The 20,900-nt window shown below is 35.5% G+C and overlaps 1 protein-coding gene and 1 pseudogene across 4 annotated transcripts in view; both read right to left on the bottom strand.

Annotated features, from left to right (window-relative positions):
- The window catches only part of CERT1 (ceramide transporter 1), a 105,334-nt gene that overhangs the window by 79,508 nt on the left and 4,926 nt on the right, over positions 1-20,900 (bottom strand). For all 4 annotated transcript variants that reach the window (XM_077867857.1, XM_077867850.1, XM_077867870.1 and 1 more), the window contains exon 2: positions 20,113-20,247. In XM_077867857.1, coding sequence (XP_077723983.1) covers positions 20,113-20,247 — 135 coding nt within the window. The remainder of the gene's footprint in view (positions 1-20,112; positions 20,248-20,900) is intronic.
- LOC144303990 (U2 spliceosomal RNA) lies at positions 171-348 on the bottom strand (annotated as a pseudogene).

Below are 20,900 nucleotides of genomic sequence, written 5' to 3'. Positions count from 1 at the left end.
TTTTGTCCAAACCTTTTTTTGGTCTGTATCTACTGAAATTTGTTATGAATTTCTGTAGTTTGCTAAAATGGCAAATTACAATGACTGATTTAACACATTGAATTAACCTTGAATTCCTGAGATAAGGTCCATTTGGTCGTGACATACAATTTTTTTTTTTTTTTGTCCCAAGGGGGTGCACCATTCTTAGAGGTACTATAATACAAGGCTGATGCATGGAATGGATCAGCCATTTTCCTGATCCAAAAACCCAGTTACTATATTGTCCTTGGATAGAGAATATATCAGATATTAAAATGGTAAGGACAGATACTATATACTATCTTAGCCAAAAGGCTCAGAAGTGATACATAAATCTTTTTATATACTATTGATTTGCTAATATTTTGTAAAGAAATATGGACAATATCTATGTCCATCACACAGCTATAATTTTCTTGTGATGTCTTACCAGGTTTAGGTTTCACAGTTATGCTGGCAACCTAACTAGAAAGACTCTGCATAAAATTGGGACTACTTCTTGGATGTATTAAAGAACATACCAGTGAAGTCGTGGTGGAAATGTTTTCTTGATGGAGGAGGTATTAACAACATCAGTTTTTTAGACTTTGGCTTATTCAGATTTTCTGTATCTTAAAAGCATTAAAAGGGAAAAAATAATCCTATAATTAATGATATATATTCACTTTAAAAAAAAGATTTTATTCATTTATTCATGAGAGACAGAGAGAGAGAGAGAGAGAGAGAGAGAGGCAGAGACACAGGCAGAGAGGGAGAAGCAGGCTCCATGCAAGGGGCCCAACGTGGGACTCAATCCCAGGACTCCAGGATCAAGCCCTGGGCCAAAGGCAGGCGCCAAACTGCTGAGCCACTCAGGGATCCCCATATTCACTTTTTCTGATCCTCTTCACCAATTCCTAAAGACCTCAGTTTGCCACTGGGGGTATTTCTCTCCAGCCTGAAAAAGTTCCATTAACATTTCTTGTAGTACAGGTCTGCCCATAAGTTCTCTTAGTTTTCCTTTACCTAAAAATATCTTTTTTACTTCATTTTTGAAGAATATCTTCACTGAATACAGAATTTTGGAAAGATAATTTTTTTCGTTCATTCCATTAAAAGACATCTTCTGGCTTCCACGATCTTAAGAAGTGTATGGTAATTTGAATCTCCCCATTTATGTGTCACTTTTCTCTAGCTATGTTCAAGATTTTTTTATCTTTGGTTTTCACAGCAGTTTGATATGTTAGGTTTCTATTTATCCTGTTGCTGTATAGCTTCTTGAATCTATAAATTTACATTCTTCACCAAATTTTGAAGGTTTTACTATAATTTCTTCAAATATTTTTTCAATTTCTTTTCTCCTCTCAAGACTCCAAAAAACCCATTTAATTCTGCTTATTTAAAACAAAGAAACAAAAAAACCAAATTAGGTTAAGAATGACTTCTTTTGATCTATATTCAAAAACCGGATTATTTTCTCTGTCATCTTTATCTACTACTATAAATCCCAGAGAATACATGTTTTTTATTTTGGATATCCCACTGGTTCTTTTTATATGTTTCCTTTTTCTTTGCTGAAATGGCCTTCCTTTTCATTCACTACAAGCCTATTTTTCTTTTACCTCACATAATTATAAAACCTTCTTTAAAAATCCTTGTCCAATAATTGTAACATCCTGTTCATTTTGAATTTGGCATTTGTGTCTTTTGCCTTGAGAATGTGTTGTTATTTTCTAGCTCTTCATGTTGAGTAGTTTTGAGTTGACCTTGAAAATTGTGAATGTTGTGCTGTAAACTCTGGATTCTGTTATATTGTTCTGAAAAATACTGTTTTTCTTTTAGCAGGCAATTAACATGCTCAGACCCAAATTACTAATTCCATCATGTGTTAATGGGCAGCAGCTAGGATCTCAGTTTAGAGTACTTTCATTCTCGTCTGCAATACACACAAATGAGGGGCCAGGTACAAACTTGGACAGAGTTTTATATTTAGAATTTGAGGTTCCCTTTCTTTAGCCCCTTTTTTCTGCATTACCTCCTCACTAACTGCATTCCTTCTCCTGGTACCTACAGCTAAAAAAAATGGCAAGTGTTCTTTAAGAGTTTTAGCTCCCTGCATCTCTGCCATGGTGGCAGTAATTCTGATCACATTTCAGACCACTTTCCATCTGCCTCACACATACGTAGCTCAGAAGTCAACCAGAGATTTGGGGAGAGTTTTTACACAATTTTGAGTTCCCCTTCTCTGGTTTCTCTTTTGTGTATTTTCTCATTTTCCATTAGCCCTGGTAGTACCAAAACCTTTCTTAGGTTCTGCTGGTCAAAAAGATAACTGGTTGATTTTTCTGTTAAAGTTTTAGCCACCCAGTACCACCACAACAGAAAAGTTACCCTTATTCTACTCATTGCCAAATATCCTCTCCACTGATATTTGAGTCCAGTTGAAAGGACTCACTTTCAACTCAGATGTTTGAGCCTCAGTCCCAAAAGGCTCTTATGATACCAGTACCAGCACCAGTGGGCAACACTTTCTCTTCCGAGGTCCAACTCCCAGCCCTATCTCCAACTTATAGGTTCTGTTAACCCCAATTTCATCCCTTCATTCCTCTGGCCCTACGATTTATAAAAGCTGGTCACTGCAATTAATACCTATGTACTATCCACAGTGTTTTTCTTTTGTTCTTTTAGTTCTAAACATTTTCTGCTGAAATACCTACAGTGGTTTCTGGTTCCATGAGAGGACCTCTGAATGATGTAATAAACAGTCCAAAAATAGTAAATGTTCACTTCATAATGGAGTAATAGATATCCATTCAAAAACAGTATTTTCAAAGGTTGGAAATTTGACAACTTAGTATGTGAGAAGAAGATAAAAGAGGTTACAAAAGCATATGTACAATGTGATCCTAATCATGCTGTTGCCTCAATAGCACTTTAGTACAACCACGTGATTAAAGACTGTACAACAGAGGCCCTGTTTGGCACACCCATATAATTCAGGCCACAGTGACTTACACTGAACAAACATTTATTTATTGAAGGTGGAGACTGAAATTCAGGCAACTATCGTCCACACAAAAACATGCACACCAGTGTTCACAACAGCTTTATTTGTAACAGCTCCCCAACCGAAAGCAACCCAAACATTCTTCAATTGGTGAATGGTACAGAAACTGAGATATATATACTACTCAGCAATAAAAAGGAACAAGTTATTGATATACTCAATAGCCTAGTGGATCTTGAGGAAATCATGCTGAAGAAAAAAGCAAATCTCAAAAGGTAACATTGTATGATTTCATTTATATAAAATTTTTAAAATGATAAAATTATAGAAATGATGAAAAGATTAATGGTTGCAGGGGTTAGACATGAGATAGTAGGCTGGAGAGAGACGAGAGAAGAGTGACTATAAAGGGAAGAATGAGGGATCTTTGTGCTGATGAAACAGTTTTGTATTTCTATTGTAATGGTGGTTACAAGAATCTACGCCAGTTATAAAATTGCACAGAGTTACATACATACATATGCATGCATGCACACATATACACACACACACACACACAAATGAGTACATGTAAAACTGGTAAAATGTGAATAAGGTCTGTGGGTTGTACCAGTATCAACTTTTGGGTTTTGAATTGTACTATGTAAGATTTTACCATGCAGGGAAGTGGATGAAGGATAAATAAAACCCCTGTGTTCTATTTTTGCAAGTTTCTGTGAAAGTACATTTATTTCAAAATTAAAAGTTCTTTTTAAGTTTTGAAAAATAAAAAATATTCAACAAAATGTTCAAAGTGGACTACATAAGAGTAACATCACTTGTGCAGGCTGATGACAGAGGCATTAAAGAGAGGCTAACTGGCTATATTCAGAATCTAACATAGATGGTGTGATCTTGGCAACGTCCCCACAGTCTGGATAATGAAAATATTGCTATGTAGCTGTAGAAACTAGATTCTGTCAGCACCCCAAGACATTTAGGCATGTGTCAGTATACATATCATGTGATTTACAGGGAGGAATAAATGCTCTGGTAAGCAGACATTTCAATTTTCTGGTAAATGCATTCTCTGTAAATATTCCACTCAGAAATATATGATAATCTGAAAGTCTGGCATAGAAACAAAATAAGGGGCAGCCCCAGTGGCACAGCGGTTTAGCGCTGCCTGCAGCCCAGGGCGTGATCCTGAAGACCAGGGATCGAGTCCCATGTTGGGCTCCCTGCATGGAGCCCGCTTCTCCCTCTGCCTGTGTCTCTGCCTGTCTCTCTCTCAATCTGAATGAATAAATAAATAAATCTGAAAGAAAGAAAGAAAGAAAGAAAGAAAGAAAGAAAGAAAGAGAGAGAGAGAGAGAGAGAGAGAGAGAGAGAGAGAGAAAGAAAGAAAGAAAGAAAGAAAGAAAGAAAGAAAAAGAAGAAAGAAAGAGAAAGAGAAAGAGAAAGAGAAAGAGAAAGAGAAAGAGAAAGAGAAAGAGAAAGAGAAGGAAAGGAAAGGAAAGGAAAGGAAAAGAAAAGAAATAAGGAGAATTAGTTGAAAGATTTTTAGTGGCGAGTAGCATACCAAAATTAATGCAATGTTTTTTCCAACTTTCCTTTTTAAGTCACAGAATCTTTGTTCTCCTCCCTGCCTAATAAATCTTAACTGTAACATTTACACATTAAAAACAAAAACAAAAACACAAAATGATAGGACAGAGGTTTGAAGGAAAGAAGTACAGACATCTTGCCTCTGATGTGATACCCAGGGAAGGATATCACATCATTTTAGTGTATTTTGCCAAGGATGCAGAACCTGAATCAAATCACAAAGAAACATCAAACCCCAAGTGAAGAACATTCTAGAAAATAACTGGCCTGTAGTTTTCAAAAATATCTACACTACACAAAGTAAGGGTAAGGAAATAATTGCTCTAGATTAAGTGAAACTAAAGAGACAGGACACCTAAATGTAATACATGTTCTAGACGGCATTTTTTTTATTTTTTATTTTTTAAATATTTTATTTATTTATTCATGAGAGACACAGGGGGGTGGGGGGGCAGAAACACAGGCAGAGGGAGAAGCAGGCTCCATGCGCCACTCAGGCGTCCCTAGACTGAATTTTTACTAAAGGGAGAAAATATACTATATGGAGCACTGTTGGAACAATGGATAAAACTGGAATATGAACTATCAATTAGAAAAAAATTATTACTATATGAAATTTCCAGACTTTGCTAGCTATATTATGGTTATATCTACAGAGAGTGTCTTTGCTTATAGAAATTACACACTTAAGCATTAAGTGGAAAACAAGTAAAGGGAACCGACTCTCAAATGACCCAGGGAAAAATATAAGGCATGTATACACATGTGCCTAGAGAGAATGATACAAGAAATGTTAAAATATTGGTGAATCTAAGTGTTCACAGAAGTTATCACATTATCTTGCAACTTTTTGTATAAATTTATTCCAAAATAAAAAGTTAAAAATGATACCTTAAAAAAACAGGAGTAGTCTCTTTCCTTACAACAGTACCTTGAAAGCCAGCTACTTAATCTCTCTTTATATCCCACTGTTAAAGGGAGACAATGTCATCAAATAGTTAACAAAATCACTAATATTAAAACCAAAGATTAAATACACAAGAGAAAAAAAAGGAATTCTGAAGAAACAGTCAATGACATAAGGATCAAAAAATAAAAATACATGGACACATACTATGTGACACATGTACATTCATATATGCACACAAATATACACAATTTATAATTTCAACCAGGCCTTTTCCCTTCAACCTCTAATTGCCTCCTATCTTCTGAATGTTTAAGAGGATTAATCTCAACATTCAAAACCGGTCAACTGATTGCTTCACCCAACTTCTCTTGCAGGCTTCTACATTTCCATAAATGATACCTACCAAATGCTTAGACCTGAAATCATCTGACCCTTCATTTTTCTCACATCGTATGAGGCTTCCATCAGCAAATCTGCAAACCTTGTCAACTGTACTTTCAAATTAAATCTGGAATCTAATCAGTTCTCATAATCTCCACCAATACTACTCTGATCCAAACCATTGATATCTCCCATCTCAAATATTTGCATAGTCACCTAGGGCTGCCTAATTTTGGTTCCCTGCTTTCATTCTTGCCTCCTAAAATCTATTCTTAACAAAGCAGCGAGAAGTGATCCCAGTACAAGAATTAAATCACTCCACTGTTCAAGCTTCCAGTAACTTCTCTTCTTACTTAACATAAAAAGTCAATGTCCTAAAAAAAAAAAGTCAGCGTCCTTCGATGACCCACAAGGCTCTACACAACCAGGAGCACCACCTCTGTGCCTACTTTTCCTACCACTTTCCCTTTGTCTATAAACCATACAGGCCTCCAGCCAGACAGGCCTCCTTATAGTTCCTTCAACTACCCTGGAGGAACTTGACAACTGCTGCTCCTTCTTACCAAGTCACGTCTTCCCACATTCATTTTCCTCCGTGAGATTTCTACTCAAATACTTCATTATCACCCATTATAAAACCCGCTGCCACACATGCAAATTTTACATTTTTGAAATAAGGATGTGTCTTACAATGGTATCAACTAGAATTGGCAATGTAACATACAAAATAATGGTGCATCTTAAATTTGGTGGTCAGACTCATTAAAATACAGTAATACTTTACCATAGAAGCCTTTCCAGACTCATCCTGCAATAAAAGATGCTCAGATAACAAGAACCACTTAATAAAAATGTTATTTACTTTAAGAGAGCAGAACCTAAGAAAAGGTTCCCAGACAAGGTTAGTTTGCATAATCTCACTGTCCCCAATTGCATAACATCTTTCCAAAGACTCTATTTTCCTTTTCTGTTTATAAACCTAACATGCAAATATTGAGGAAAATATATACGAAAACAAATTATAAGTATTCAGTATTTGCTGCAATTTTTTTTCACTTAAAGTATTGACTTGATACACTCTCTGGGTATTTTCTCTCATATTTTTACCTCAATTTTGGGAATTTCTGAATAAACAAAATCCTGCTTTTAATATTAACCCTTAGGTAAAGGGTGAACCATGATGCAACCAGTACCAAATTTCTTAATTTTCAATATGCTTTGACATCTAAACCTGTGCTGTACAACAGAGCAGTCATTAGTCATATGTGGCTAGTTTGAACTAAGATGAGCTAGAAGTGTAGAATACACACTGGGTTTTGAAGACTTGGTAGAAAACAAAGAACGTAAAATATCTTAGTAATAAATTTTTAAAATTATTTTTAAGTAGGATCCACACTGGGCATGGAACCCAACATGAGGCTTAAACTCATGACCCTTAAATCAAGACCTGAGCTAAGATCAAGAGTTGGATCTTAACCAACTGAACCATCCAGGCACCCTAGTAATAATTTCTTATGACTGTGTGTTAGGATGACAATATTTTGGACATAATAAATCAACTTCATTTGTTTCTCCTTTTTCAGTTACATATGTGGCTTGTATTTGTGACTCACATATTTCTATTGGACAGCCATGATTTAAAACTCATTTATTTATCCATGTAACCAACTAACCAATGAAATATTTATGAACACCTATGATTTAACAAGCACTATTTGGGGCACCGAGGATACAATGGTAAGGATGAACAGGCATGGTCCTCAACTTTGCAGAGCTCACACTAACCAAATCATCACACAAGAAATGTAAAACTTTAACAAGCCATAAATTAGAAAGAAGAAGAAGAAATACATCTCAACATGATGAGAAAGCCTATAATAAAAGGACGTAATCTAATCATAGGGTCAGGGAAGGTTTCCAAGGAAGTAATACCTGAGCCAAGAAAAGGAGGATAAAATGGAATGAACAAAGGAGGAAAGAAAGAGTTCAGACAGCAAGAAAAGCACATATAAAGAGATGTGGCAGGAAAGAGTAAGCCTAGATAAGACACTGGAAGGAAAGTATGACTGGAGAGGACATCATGAGAGGAGGGAGTCTGGTAAGAAATGAAGTTTAGCGGGCAGCCCAGGTGGCTCAGTGGTTTAGTACCGCCTTCAGCCTAGGGCCTGATCCTGGAGACCATGTCGGGCTCCCTGCATGGAGCCTGCTTCTCCCTCTGCCTGTGTCTCTGCCTCTCTCTGTATGTCTCTCATGAATAAATAAAAAAAAATCTTTAAAAAAAGAAAAAGAAAAAGAACTGAATGTTTAAGAAGGCAGATCATACAAAACCTTATAATTCAAGAGAGTCGGAAGCCCAGCAGAGAAGGATAGCATAATGCATTTTCTTTTTTTCACTGGGCCTGAAATACTTCATTTCATTTTAGAAATTTAGATATTAATTCTGTCATCTTAAATTATTTGAAGACATCAATTAATAGACTCAAAACAAAATTCTAATCCTACAAAAATGCTCTGTGTAGCCCCGTGGTGCAAGGGTTCATGTACTCCTGTGCAAAACTGGTGAAACTTCGGAATCCTCGGAACAATGCTTTTAAAAATGTAAAGCAAAATACATATGATTTTAGAAGAAACCAATTACATAAAATTTATGATTAAAACATTTAAGTTCAGGTACCCTAAAATATATGTGTTACTTTATACTAACAAATTAGTATCTAGTAGCCGATAGTAGTATTTGGAGAGATCTACAATATGTCAATAATGTCATGGGATAGTATCTGTAATTTTTGTTGAGTGAAAAAGTCACAAATACTGACAATATTACTGTAATTTTTCCCTACATTAATAAAGAAAATGCAAAATTTTGGTTAAAAGTTAGTGAAAATAAAGTTGTAATCTTTTTTTTTTAATTTTTTTAATTTAAATTTATAGTCACACAGAGAGAGAGAGGCAGAGATACAGGCAGAGGGAGAAGCAGGCTCCATGCACCAGGAGCCCGACATGGGATTCGATCCCCGGTCTCCAGGATGGCGCCCTGGGCCAAAGGCAGGCGCCAAACGGCTGCGCCACCCAGGGATCCCCCGCTGCACCACCCAGGGATCCCAAAGTTGTAATCTTTTCTCATGATGTCTATAAATCCCTTGTGGAATTGTTATAATGGAATCTGACTGGTAATGGTTTGCCATAAAAAAAAAAAAAAGATCACCTACCTGTCCCAAGAATCTTAAAAAGCAAACTTCTGCATCTAAGCACATTCTCTAGTACAATAAAACCATAATATTTCAGACTGAAAGAAAGGACTTCTGGTAAGTAAATTAATATAAATCTTCTATATGCTATACTCTGCCTAAAATATATTGTGGCCCACAAAACTTTATTAAGCTTCAATTACCTGGTTCAACAATTCTGAATACTTTCTGGTGATTTGTGAAAATCAAATCCACATGAGAAATATAAAACTTTGGTATATTGGGGTGCCTGGGTGGTGTAGTCAGTTAACCATCTGATTCTTGGTTTCCGCTTAGGTCATGATATCAGGGTTGTGGGATCAAGCCCTGTGTCAGGCTCTGCATTCAACAGGGACTTTGTTTAAGACTCTTCCTCCCTCTCCTTCTGCCCTCCCCTTTCCTAAGATAAATAAATCTTAAAAAAAAAAAAAAAAAAGATTTGCTATAGTTCAACTGAAAGGCTTTTACTAGGCACTGGGAATCACAACCCAATAAGGGACTTTCCATTCAAATTATGTGATGGCTGAGCCATGAATATGCATTTGTATAATGATAACATTACTTGTTATAAAACTGTGTTAGAACTTAAATGATTATAATTACTTTATGATCAAGGCATATTTAGATGACCTTAACTCAGCTTTTAAAATGGATTCTTTCCAAGTCTTCTAAATAGCAAAAAACAATTTAATAACTTGAAAATATTCATGTCTTTCAAAAGTTTCACTTTTACATAGAACTTGCAAATACAACAAGAATCTGTTTTAATAAGCCTCTAGATGCACACTGAAGTTTGGGAACCACTGGGCCAATGGATATCCTTCCACCATTGAAATAGAAGTGGGCAATTACTATTCTTCTTGAAATAAAAATCAAAAGCACAAAACCAAGAGAAAGGCACATATATGGAAAGATTAAATATTTAGAGTAATAGGCTAGAAGAAGAAAATTATGATGACTAAAGGAGATAACATGCAAAATACCTAACACCTTTTTTAAAAATATATTTTATTCATTTATTCATGGGCGACACAGAGGGAGAGAGAGAGAGACAGAGAGAGGGGCAGAGACACAGGCAGAGGGAGAAGCAGACTCCATACAAGGAGCCTGATGCAGGACTCAATCCCCAGACTCCAAGATTATGCCCTGGGCTGAAGGCAGTTGCTAAACCGCTGAACCACCCAGGGATTCCCTTACCTAACACCTTCTTGTTAGCGCCTAACAATTGTGTAGTTCATGTTTCTTTTTTAAAAAATCTTACAGTTAGGACAAAAAGATGAGGAATGGCTCAATCAGAGAAGGACAATCATCATATGGTTTCACTTACATGGGGAATATAAGAAATAGTGAAAGGGACAATAAGGGAAAGGAGGGAAACTGAGTGAGGAAAAATCAGAGAGAAGGACAAACCATGAGAGACTCCTAAGTCTGGGAAACAAAGAGTTGCTGAAGGAGAGGAAGATGGGGGGATGAAGTAACTGGGTGATGGGAGTTAAGGAGGGTACTTGATGGGATGAGCACTGAGTGTTATACTCTATGTTGGCAAATTGAATTTAAATTTAAAAAAAAAAAAAATAGGGATCCCTGGGTGGCGCAGCGGTTTGGCGCCTGCCTTTGGCCCAGGGCGCGATCCTGGAGACCCGGGATCAAATCCCATGTCGGGCTCCCAGTGCATGGAGCCTGCTTCTCTCTCTGCCTGTGTCTCTGCCTCTCTCTCTCTCTATCATAAATAAATAAAAATTTTAAAAAAATACACCCCATATTCTTTACTAGAAGAGAGGGGGGAAAAAAAGATGAGGAATGGTTTGTTGAAAAGTTGTGGCTTGGTTTGGACCCAGAATAAATAGAGGGTTTTGATAATGGAGGAGGGAAAAGACATTCTAGATAATGGAAAATTCAATGAGCAATGTTAGCAGAGAATGTCAAAGTGCCAGTTAGACCAGCAGTCAGGTTGATATAACCCATGTTCATCTGTTCAATTCATTACTATTCTGTTTCTGAGACAATCACTTAACAATTACCAAAGTCTGAACCTTTTACATCCATTGTCCATTCAGATGGCTAGCACCAACAACACAACTAATAGCAATTCCTCGCTTTCATGTATAATGACTCCATTCATTTAAATGTCAGATCAAATACCCAAGTGCAGAGAGCAAGCAGTTAAGAGAATGAGCTCTCCATTCTTTACTTGAGCATAGCTATTTTTCTTGCTTTAGGAAAGTAGCTCTCAAACTTCAGCATGCATCAGAATCACTTGAAGACAGAATGCTGAAGCCCATAGCCAGAGTTTCTGACTCATTAGGACTGAGGTTGGGCCTGAGAATTTGTATTTCTCTCAAGTTCACAGCTGATTTTGATGCTAATGGCCTGGACATCACACTTTGAGAACTATGTCCTCTGCCTTATTATCTTCCTCTTTCTTATTTAATACTTGTTTGTTTCGATGGGGCACATTTTCTAAAAAAAGCTTTGCAGAATGTGTATTTGAGTATTTTTTACTTCTTATTATTGGAATTTTCAAACATATACAAAATAAAAAATAGGATAATAAATCCCATATTCCACTATCCAGCTCTGACAATTAACATTTTTGATCGTTCTTATTTCATCTATTACTTCCCACTAATTCAAGCCCTTCCAGATGGATTATTCTGACGCAAATTCTAAACATATCATTTCATCAGTATTTTTATATATATATATGTATATATATACATAAAATGAGACATTTTATTTATTTTATCTTCAGAATTTATTTATTCATGAGACAGAGAGAGAGAGACAGGCAGAGACACAGTCAGATAGAGGCAGGCTCCATGCAGGAAGCCCAATGTGAGACTGGATCCTAGGACTCGAGGATCACGTCCCTGGGCTGAAGGCAGGTGCTCAACCACTGAGCCACCTAGGTGTCCCTAAAAAAGACATTCTAAAAGCCACAAGAAGGAAATTTTTTGAGACATTTTTAAATGCTTTTATCTGCCCCTATGCTTTAATGGTTTAGCTGGATATAGAATTCAGTGTTGAAAATAATTCTTCAGAAAAATAAAGGCACAGCTCATTGCATTTTAGCCTCCAGCATTCTGAGAAGTCCATAGTCCTTTTGAATCCTTATCCTTCATTGTGATTTTTTCCCCCAATGGAAGCATCCAGGATCTTCATTTCTCCCAGTGGTCTACTCAGTATGATGATTTGTCTTTAACAATGGGTCTTTTTTTTTTTCATTTTTCACGCTGACCTTCCTTGATCCTTTCAATGTGAAAGCACGTGTCCATCTGTCCTCGTCCTCTCTCCATCCCTCCCTTCCATTTTAAGATTTATTTTAGAAAGAGAGATTGCAGCAGAGAGTCAGAGGAAGAGAAAGAAACCCAAGAACTCAGTGCTGAGTGCTGAGCCCCAAGTGGGGCACAATTCTAGGACCCTGAGTTTACAACTTGAGTGGAGACCAAGAGTTAGACGCTGAACCAACTGCACTAGCCAGGCACCCAAAACTCATGTCCTTTTATTACTATGAATTTTTCTTGTATTTTTTAATGTTTTCTATAAATTTTTTCTTGCATTCATTTCAGTAAACTCATTACATTTTTGAAATCAAAATTTTTTATACTCCTGTATCTTTTATTGATGCTTCCTTTCTTCTTTGTTCTCTCTTCCTGAAGTTTCTACTGCTCAAATATTAAAATTCTTGAATCATTCCATTAATTTTATCTTTTCTCTCATTCACTATCTTTTTTATCTTCAAACCCTTTCAAATTCTATCTTCTAACCCTTCTGATTTTTTCATCAATGCTACCATACTTATCATTTCCATTTTTGTTTTATGTTTCCAAATGCTCTTATCTCTGAGAATACAGAGAAAAATTTTCTTCTTTATTTTTGTGGAACATTTGAATAATTTGTTGCCTTGTCTTGCTCTCTTTTATCTGCAAATCTCTTTTTTGCAGAAGAGATTTTTTTTTCTTGCTCTCTTTCATACTGCAAATCTTCAAACTGGTCCTTGACTGTCCATTTTTAAGAGCTGGGGGACCACAAAACTGACTGGAACCTGTAATGTTATGTATGAGCAGTTTATCAAGGATGAGGAGCTTCACTGCTGGCTAATCCAGTTGGGCTACTTTGCTGAAGAAGCTCTGATGTTATCTTTAGGTCTTTCTTCTTGGACTGATCAGATTCTCTAGAAGTCCCCAGCAATCTCCTGCCCTCAGTATGAAAGTATGTCACCTAGTGTATGGGGAGCCATTCACTTCGCACACTTCCCCTAAACTACCTGTATTTCGTATCACTCCTTGCTTTCAATTGTTTCTAATGCTTACTTCCCCACTCTCCAGGTCAGAAACCACTATTTTATTGTCTCTATATAATAAATCTCTCATCTACATCAGGTTAGTGCAGGGTTTGGTCAACGACCCAACTGCACAGATTTGGGAGAGAAGAATCTGGGGATGTGACTGCTTCTTAAACTGATACCCTGTGTATCCTCCTTATTTTTCACAACTTTCACATCCAAATTCTTATTTCAAGAGGTATCGGGTACTGCAAAAGTATTATATGATTGCAATATAAATCTAGTTCTGTTTCCCAACTGATAACTTAGGATTTGGGTTTCCATGATGTATTAACTCACTTAGCACTTGTTCATCTGTTTTCCAGCTTCTAAAATATTCTCTTCTATTGTCTCCTCTCCAGTTCTCCCTTTTTATTTTTTTTTTATTTTTATTTATTTATGATAGTCACAGAGAGAGAGAGAGAGAGAGGCAGAGACATAGGCAGAGGGAGAAGCAGGCTCCATGCACCGGGAGCCCGACGTAGGACTCGATCCCGGGTCTCCAGGATCACGCCCTGGGCCAAAGGCAGGCTCCAAACCGCTGCGCCACCCAGGGATCCCCAGTTCTCCCTTTTTAGTTTAACCCACTGACTATGGGCAAGGAGATAAAGGTATATATGCATCTTTCCTAGGATAGATTTCCTAATGTTTTAAGTCAAATGAAACTACCTGACAACTTTCACAAAAGGAGAAAACTTCACTTCACGAAAATGGGTTTATTTTTAAGTTTCAAGAATCATCACCCAACCCTGTCTCCTGCCCTCAATATATTATTATTTTAAAGACCACCTTAATTTCTGGATGAACTTCAACTAATAATGGCTTCTTGGCCTCTTGGTTCCTTATGATCAGTTTATACTTGATCTTTCTCTTTTTTAAGTCACTTTAATCCTCTTTAATCCACACTACATTTTTAAAAGAAATACATTTTTAAAAGAAATAACTGTTGGATAATATATATTCTTGGGGGACCAAGAGAACATAGCATTCTTTATCAGCCATGGTTTCCTTCCTTTAGTGGAGAAACAACAAAGGTCAGCATACACACCACTTACTCCAAAGAAGCTCAACAGCAATACCAGTGAATTCACTACATGATAAGTTTTAAGCAGGTAATTTTAAATCTAAAGCTTTGTTGCTTTACTTAAGAGAGAGGGTACCACTGTACAGCCAAACGAAAAAATAAGAATTTAAAAAAATGTGAGAAATGTTACCTCTGTACAAATAATGTACAAATAATTTTAAAAACTTAATAAGAGTGCTGGTATCCTTGTAAACTATACTGGGAAATAAATAGCCTTCAAGGGTCCCTAGGAATTCAGAGCAAAAAGTCTGCAAAATATACATTTAGATATGTTTTAAATGGTAATTGATTTTCTGATGATAGTGACAAAAATCAGCCTGTTAGGAGAAAGTATTTGCCAAAAACAAAGACCTTTCATAACTCAACATTAAGAAGACAAACAGAAACAAAGATTTGAACTGACATATCACCAAAGAGATACAAATAAAAAGCAGAGAAAAAGATGCAAAACATTATTAGTCATTATGGAAATGTAAGCTGAAACAACAAAGATCACTACAAAGCTACTAGAGTGGTAAAAAAAAAAAAAAAAGTGCTGACAAAAATGATGAACAACTGGAATTCTCATACATTATTGGTAGGAAAATAAAATGGTATTGCCACTTTGGAAAAGAATTTGGCAGTTTCCTATAAAGTTAAACATACAATTTACTGTATGACCCAGCAATCTCATTCCTAGTTATCTACCCAGGAGAAATAAAAGCACAAGTTTACACAAACAGCTGCACATGAATATTTACAGCAACCTTACTAATGGTAGCCTAAATCTGGATACAAACACATACCTCTCAATGGTGAAGGATAAACAACTGTGTGCATCTATACAAGGGAATTAAATTCAGTAATCAAAGGAACAAGTTAGGGATAAATGCAACATGGATGGCTCTAAATAACATTATGCTGCATGAAAAGCCAAACACAAAAAGCTTCACACTGTATGACTCCATTTATATAACATTCTGGGAAACGCAAAACTACAAGAACAGTTTCCACAGGTCAAGGATGAAGAGGTAATTGACTACAAAGAGGCAGGAGAGAACTTTCTGGGGTAATATAAACTGTCTATATCCTGATTGTGGTAGCAATTACATCATTGTATACATTTATGAAAGCTATAACTATACACTTAAAAGGGGTGAATTTTACTGGACGTAAATTATATCTATATAAATCTGAGTTTTAAGAAGGTATGACATGACTTTTAAAAAAATAGATTATATTTATTTATTCATGAGAGACACAAAGAGATAGAGGCAGAGACATTAGGCAAAGGGAGAAGCAGGCTCCATGCAAGGAGCCCGATAGGGGACTCGATCCCGGGACTCTGGGATCACGCCCTGAGCCGAAGACAGATGCTCATCCACTGAGCCACCAGGGCATCCCATAAGTTATTCTGTTTAACACACATAAGTAATTCATACTTCAAGACATCCCCCATTGTTAACCAGTTAAGGAAGGTGAAACTCAGAGCAAGTTAGTAATCTAGCCAAAGGTACCTCTGGTGGTAGAGTCTAGATGCCCAGGGTTGACTTCAGAGCCCATGTATGAAATGTTAAGCATTTTGGAAATTAAGATATAATGCTAAATAAAAATACTAAATAAAAACTAGTGTATGTGAAGCTTAAAAGACCTTCAGGAAAACTAAGAAAATAAGCCTCTTGCTAACTGTTTTAAGCAGGCAAATCTAGAAAATTATGTATATTTCTTACTTTATGAAAACTTCAATGCTAAAATGCAGACTATATTTATTGGAGACTTAACAGAAGGCAATAATAGTAAATTACAAATCTTAAAGAATGGCTTCATAAATATTTAACAGGCATGTTCTTGCAAGTCTTACACAAAATAAAATGTATTATTTTTTTTTTTCCTATGCTCAGTGACATGTGATAACACCAGATGAGAATCAGGAGACTTGGGTTGTAGTCCTAACTCAGATATTTAGTGTTATGGGTTGAATTATGTGCTCAAAACGTATATATGCTGAAGACTTAATCCTGCATACCTCAGATTGTGACTTTATTTGGAAACAGGGAAACAGAGACGTAATTAGTTAGGATGAGGTCACACTGGAATAAAACAGACCCCTAATTCAATATGACTGGTGTCCTTACGAAAAATTCGGGAAATTCGGATATGAATATGCCCATGGAGAGAACGTTATGTGAACAAGAATGCAAACATCGGAGTAATCCATCTATAAGCACCAGAATGTCAGATTGCCGGCCGACCACCAAAAGCAACAGAAGGAACTAACCCTGATTACACCGTGATCTGACTTTTAGTCTCCAGATCTGAGACAATAAATTTTTGTTTAAGCCACCCAGTATATGGTACTTTGTTATGGTAAGCCTAGCAAACTAATTATATTCTGTAATTGTAGAGTTTTGAGTAAATTATTTCAACATTCTGGGTCCTACATTTCAACAAGTATCCTTTTTTATATTTTTCCACTTATAGAAACTTTTACCAAATATTTTAAATACTTATTATATTTGAATTATTTAAGTTATATTATTCGAGTTACATTCAAGGTATCTAAAGATAGAAGATAGTATTTACAAAAGAACTAACAGATACTAGTTTTTCAAAGCATAAATCTTAGTAGTCTAAGATTCTAATTTCTTCAGAAATTCATTGGCAAATGCTCCTCAAATGAGAATTATCAACTAGTACCTATCTAATGCTTTTTTACTTGTTGCATATACCTTCCTCTTTCTGCCAGTTCAATATAGCAAAATCATGTACTTGATAAAAGGACAACTCCTTAAATTTCTCATTAGAGTTCCTTGTATAATGATTATTTATGGCACACTACTCATTTGGGAGATATCCAATTTGCTGAACATTATTCTGTACCATAATTTCTTACTATAATTCCACCTTAAAAACCTTTTGGATCTGATTAGTCTTTATTTGGCACTTTAAAAATTTTTTGTTTGGTTTTATAGTTTTCTTTAGTTTTGAACACTTCTCTCCTTTGCTTTTACGATCTCTATTAGCTTCTTTAATTTTGCCAGGATCTTCCAACTTCTCCTTCAACCCCTACTTACCTAAGAGTAATTTTTAATTTTTAAAAATCTAACAACATTTTCATTACCTTGCAGTTTTCCTTCTGAAAATATTAAATCATGAAACTGGTGGATATATCTCCAAATAGCCAACCTATAAGAATAATAGGAATTCCATTCATTTGGTAATTAAAGAAGTCCTACAGTTTCAGGTACACAAAGCCAGATACCTAAGGTGAGCTAGGACTACAGACACTTGGCAAACCAATTCAAAAGACATTACTACTTTCATTGTACCAAATACCTCTACCTACCTAATTCCCAAAACATCTTAGCTCAGTAAATGCAAAGAAACCACTTCTTTTATCTTCATGAAAAGATCATGAAATGTTCGTTGATGAAATATTAGTAATATAATTTTAAACATGCTACAAAGAAAAGGAATGCACAAACCAAGTTAACAGAAGACCGGGCAAAAACAATCTCAAATACATGCAGGAAAGCAATATATAATGAAGATGGCATTTGAAGCCAATAGAGAAAAGCTAAATTATTTAATTAATGGCTACAGAATACACAGTCATTTGATAAACAATAAAAAGCTAAATTCCCACATCACTTCTTAGACTAACTCCTACAGGAATAAGAATTACATGTAAATTTTAGATGAAAACATAGCTATTATAGTTTTTGAAGTGGGAAATAGTATCTAAACATAACTAAATGCAGAAGCCAGAAAGGAAAAGGTCAATAAGAGTATACAAAAATTTGGAGATCCCTGGGTGGCTCAGCGGTTTGGGGCCTGCCTTTGGCCCAGGGCGTGATCCTGGGGACCCCGGACTGAGTTCCGCATCAGGCTCCCTGCATGGAGCCTGCTTCTCCCTCTACCTGTGTCTCTGCCTCTGCCTCTCTCTCTCTCTCATGAATGAATAAATAAATAAATAAATGAAAATAACATAACAGTACTCTAGGAATACTATTTAGTAAACAATAAAAATTTCATTCATCCCATTTTCACATCAACCAACAAAATATTTTCAAGAGTCAAACATAGTAACTAAAAAGCATCTGACGATATGCAAAAGGAAGGAAATGAAGAATCAAAGACAGACACTTCAAGATTATAAAACATGTTCCTATTCACTATTCTGTCCTCTAGCATAATGATCTATCTCAAGGGAAATAAAACCCCCAAATACAAAACTATACACGAATTCAAGATGCACCATAATGTACAATATACAAGTCAAAAAAAATACTGAGCTTTTATGTTCAAACTTTCTTTAAAATTTTTTTAAATTAATATTTATTTAAAACTGATCTCAAAAATAGAGTAGAAGTTTCATTCTTAACACTTACAAACAATTCCTCTGCAAGTTTTTCCAACTCAATATTCAACTATGTGTTTTTCCAAACTCTGAATATACATAAGGGGCAGAATGTACGAAAAAAAAAAAAAAAAGGAAAATACGGTAAGATTTTCCTCAAATGTGTAACATAAACCTATGTAACTCAGATTAAGAAATCAACACAGATTTAAAGTATACTTTTTACTTTTACAAGCAATATAATTTCTTTCGTAATGTGAATTCTCTATGACTGCATCAGTAAAATCTATGATTAGGTTTTAACATACCCATTTCCAGATTTTCAGTACAAGAGCACCCTTAATTGACCTCCATTTAACTGACCTGCTTTAGCCAACACCTTTTTTGTTCTTTCATTAAATATGCCATTGCACACTGAGTACTCTCAACTTGCATGCTATTTTTAGTATATTTAGCCACTTCTGATCCCACAGGTTATGTTTAACAAATCAGTTGGTGGTTCCCAACCCTGTTTATGCCAGTTTACCCGTGGCGGTCTTTACATAATTAATATTACGTACATCTACAGAATACAAGTGCAAAAAGGATTGTTTCTATGTAAACTAAACTGAATGCAAACTAAGTAGAATGACTCAATAAAAGTGAGTCATTCTTTAAAAAGGTATTGAATTAGACAAAGGTGAAACATCTGTAAAATATTAAGAAAAACATAAAAAAGTCAGAAAAACCTATACTTAGGGTTTTTCAAAACTATCTTTAGCTTTTATTCCACTTTAGAGAAATCAAAACTGGAAACTGCAAATCATGCATCATGGACATAGTTTACAAGAACAACTTCTCTCAATTGCACGTTCAAAGAGATGGTGTTAGCATTACATCAAAAAGTTGGCAATGAATACAGATTTATATATTTTAAGTAAAGTTTTTAAATGTTAAGATACATGTTTTTTTAGTTTTCTGCTTTTTCAGTAACCTGCCAAATAACTGTCCTGATCTCATCAGATATGAAGTCTTCAAATACCTTTTTTCTCTGAATCTATTAAGAGCTTACTTACTATAACTAGATAAATACTGTCTTTATAAAATAATATCTAGCAATAAACACTCTAAAATAGCTTTAGGGAAAGAAATACTGGACTCTATACTGCACAAAGGCAAAGATCTTTATCTCTCTTATTCACAGATCTATCCCAAGTTCCTAGTACATAGCTGATGCTCAATAAATACTTGTTGAAGGAAGAAGAGGAACTTACTGTGATGACAGCCTTGCTAAGACAGATGGATCCTCTGCAGCCATACTCTGTCTCGTCTTCAGATTTGTAGTAACTCAGAGTATTATTTTTTAAAACTACCCAACGGTCCTGCCACCCATGAATGTAGTTTGTCCACTGGAGGTAAGGGGGGGGGGGGGGGCGGGGAGGGAAAAGGAAAACAAAATATAAAAGTCAGTATTTTAGAAATCCAAACTTTCTGAAACAGCTATCAATCTAATTTTAAAACCAAAATGTGGAAAGTTCTAACTTAATTATAAACAGTAAAAATGATTATAAAAAATGAGAAGCTGAGATTTTCTAGATTGTATAATTTTCAGTTTTTACAAAATAATACATTTTCTTCCCTTTAACAATTGAGGAATAAAACAGGAGCAGATTTCAGTTAAAAATTCTGCTTTTTTTGTGTGTGTGTTCACTCTTTTCTCACCAACTTCATGACCCTTAGATTGTTTTGGTCCCTGCCATAATTAACATATTCAATAGGAAAGTAAGTTTGCTTATATAGCCTCTCATTCTCTAACGCAGGTATTGCATAAAGCTTTGAAAACATAAGTATGAAGCTAATCATGGCAAAATTTTACTTTTAAGTTGTTCCTATATGAACACGTATATTTAACTACATCCAAGCAAAAGTACTAGACCCTTAATGTTTAATAAGTCTACATCAACTTTACTTTTTACTCCTCAGAACTCAATACTACAAAAACAAACAAACAAAAAAAACAAAAACAAAAAAGAACTCAATACTACATATTTAAAAGTTAATT

This window comes from Canis aureus, chromosome 2 (assembly GCF_053574225.1).
Source record: "Canis aureus isolate CA01 chromosome 2, VMU_Caureus_v.1.0, whole genome shotgun sequence".
Taxonomy (NCBI): Eukaryota; Metazoa; Chordata; class Mammalia; order Carnivora; family Canidae; genus Canis; species Canis aureus.
This window is presented reverse-complemented; position numbering and strand designations above follow the sequence as displayed.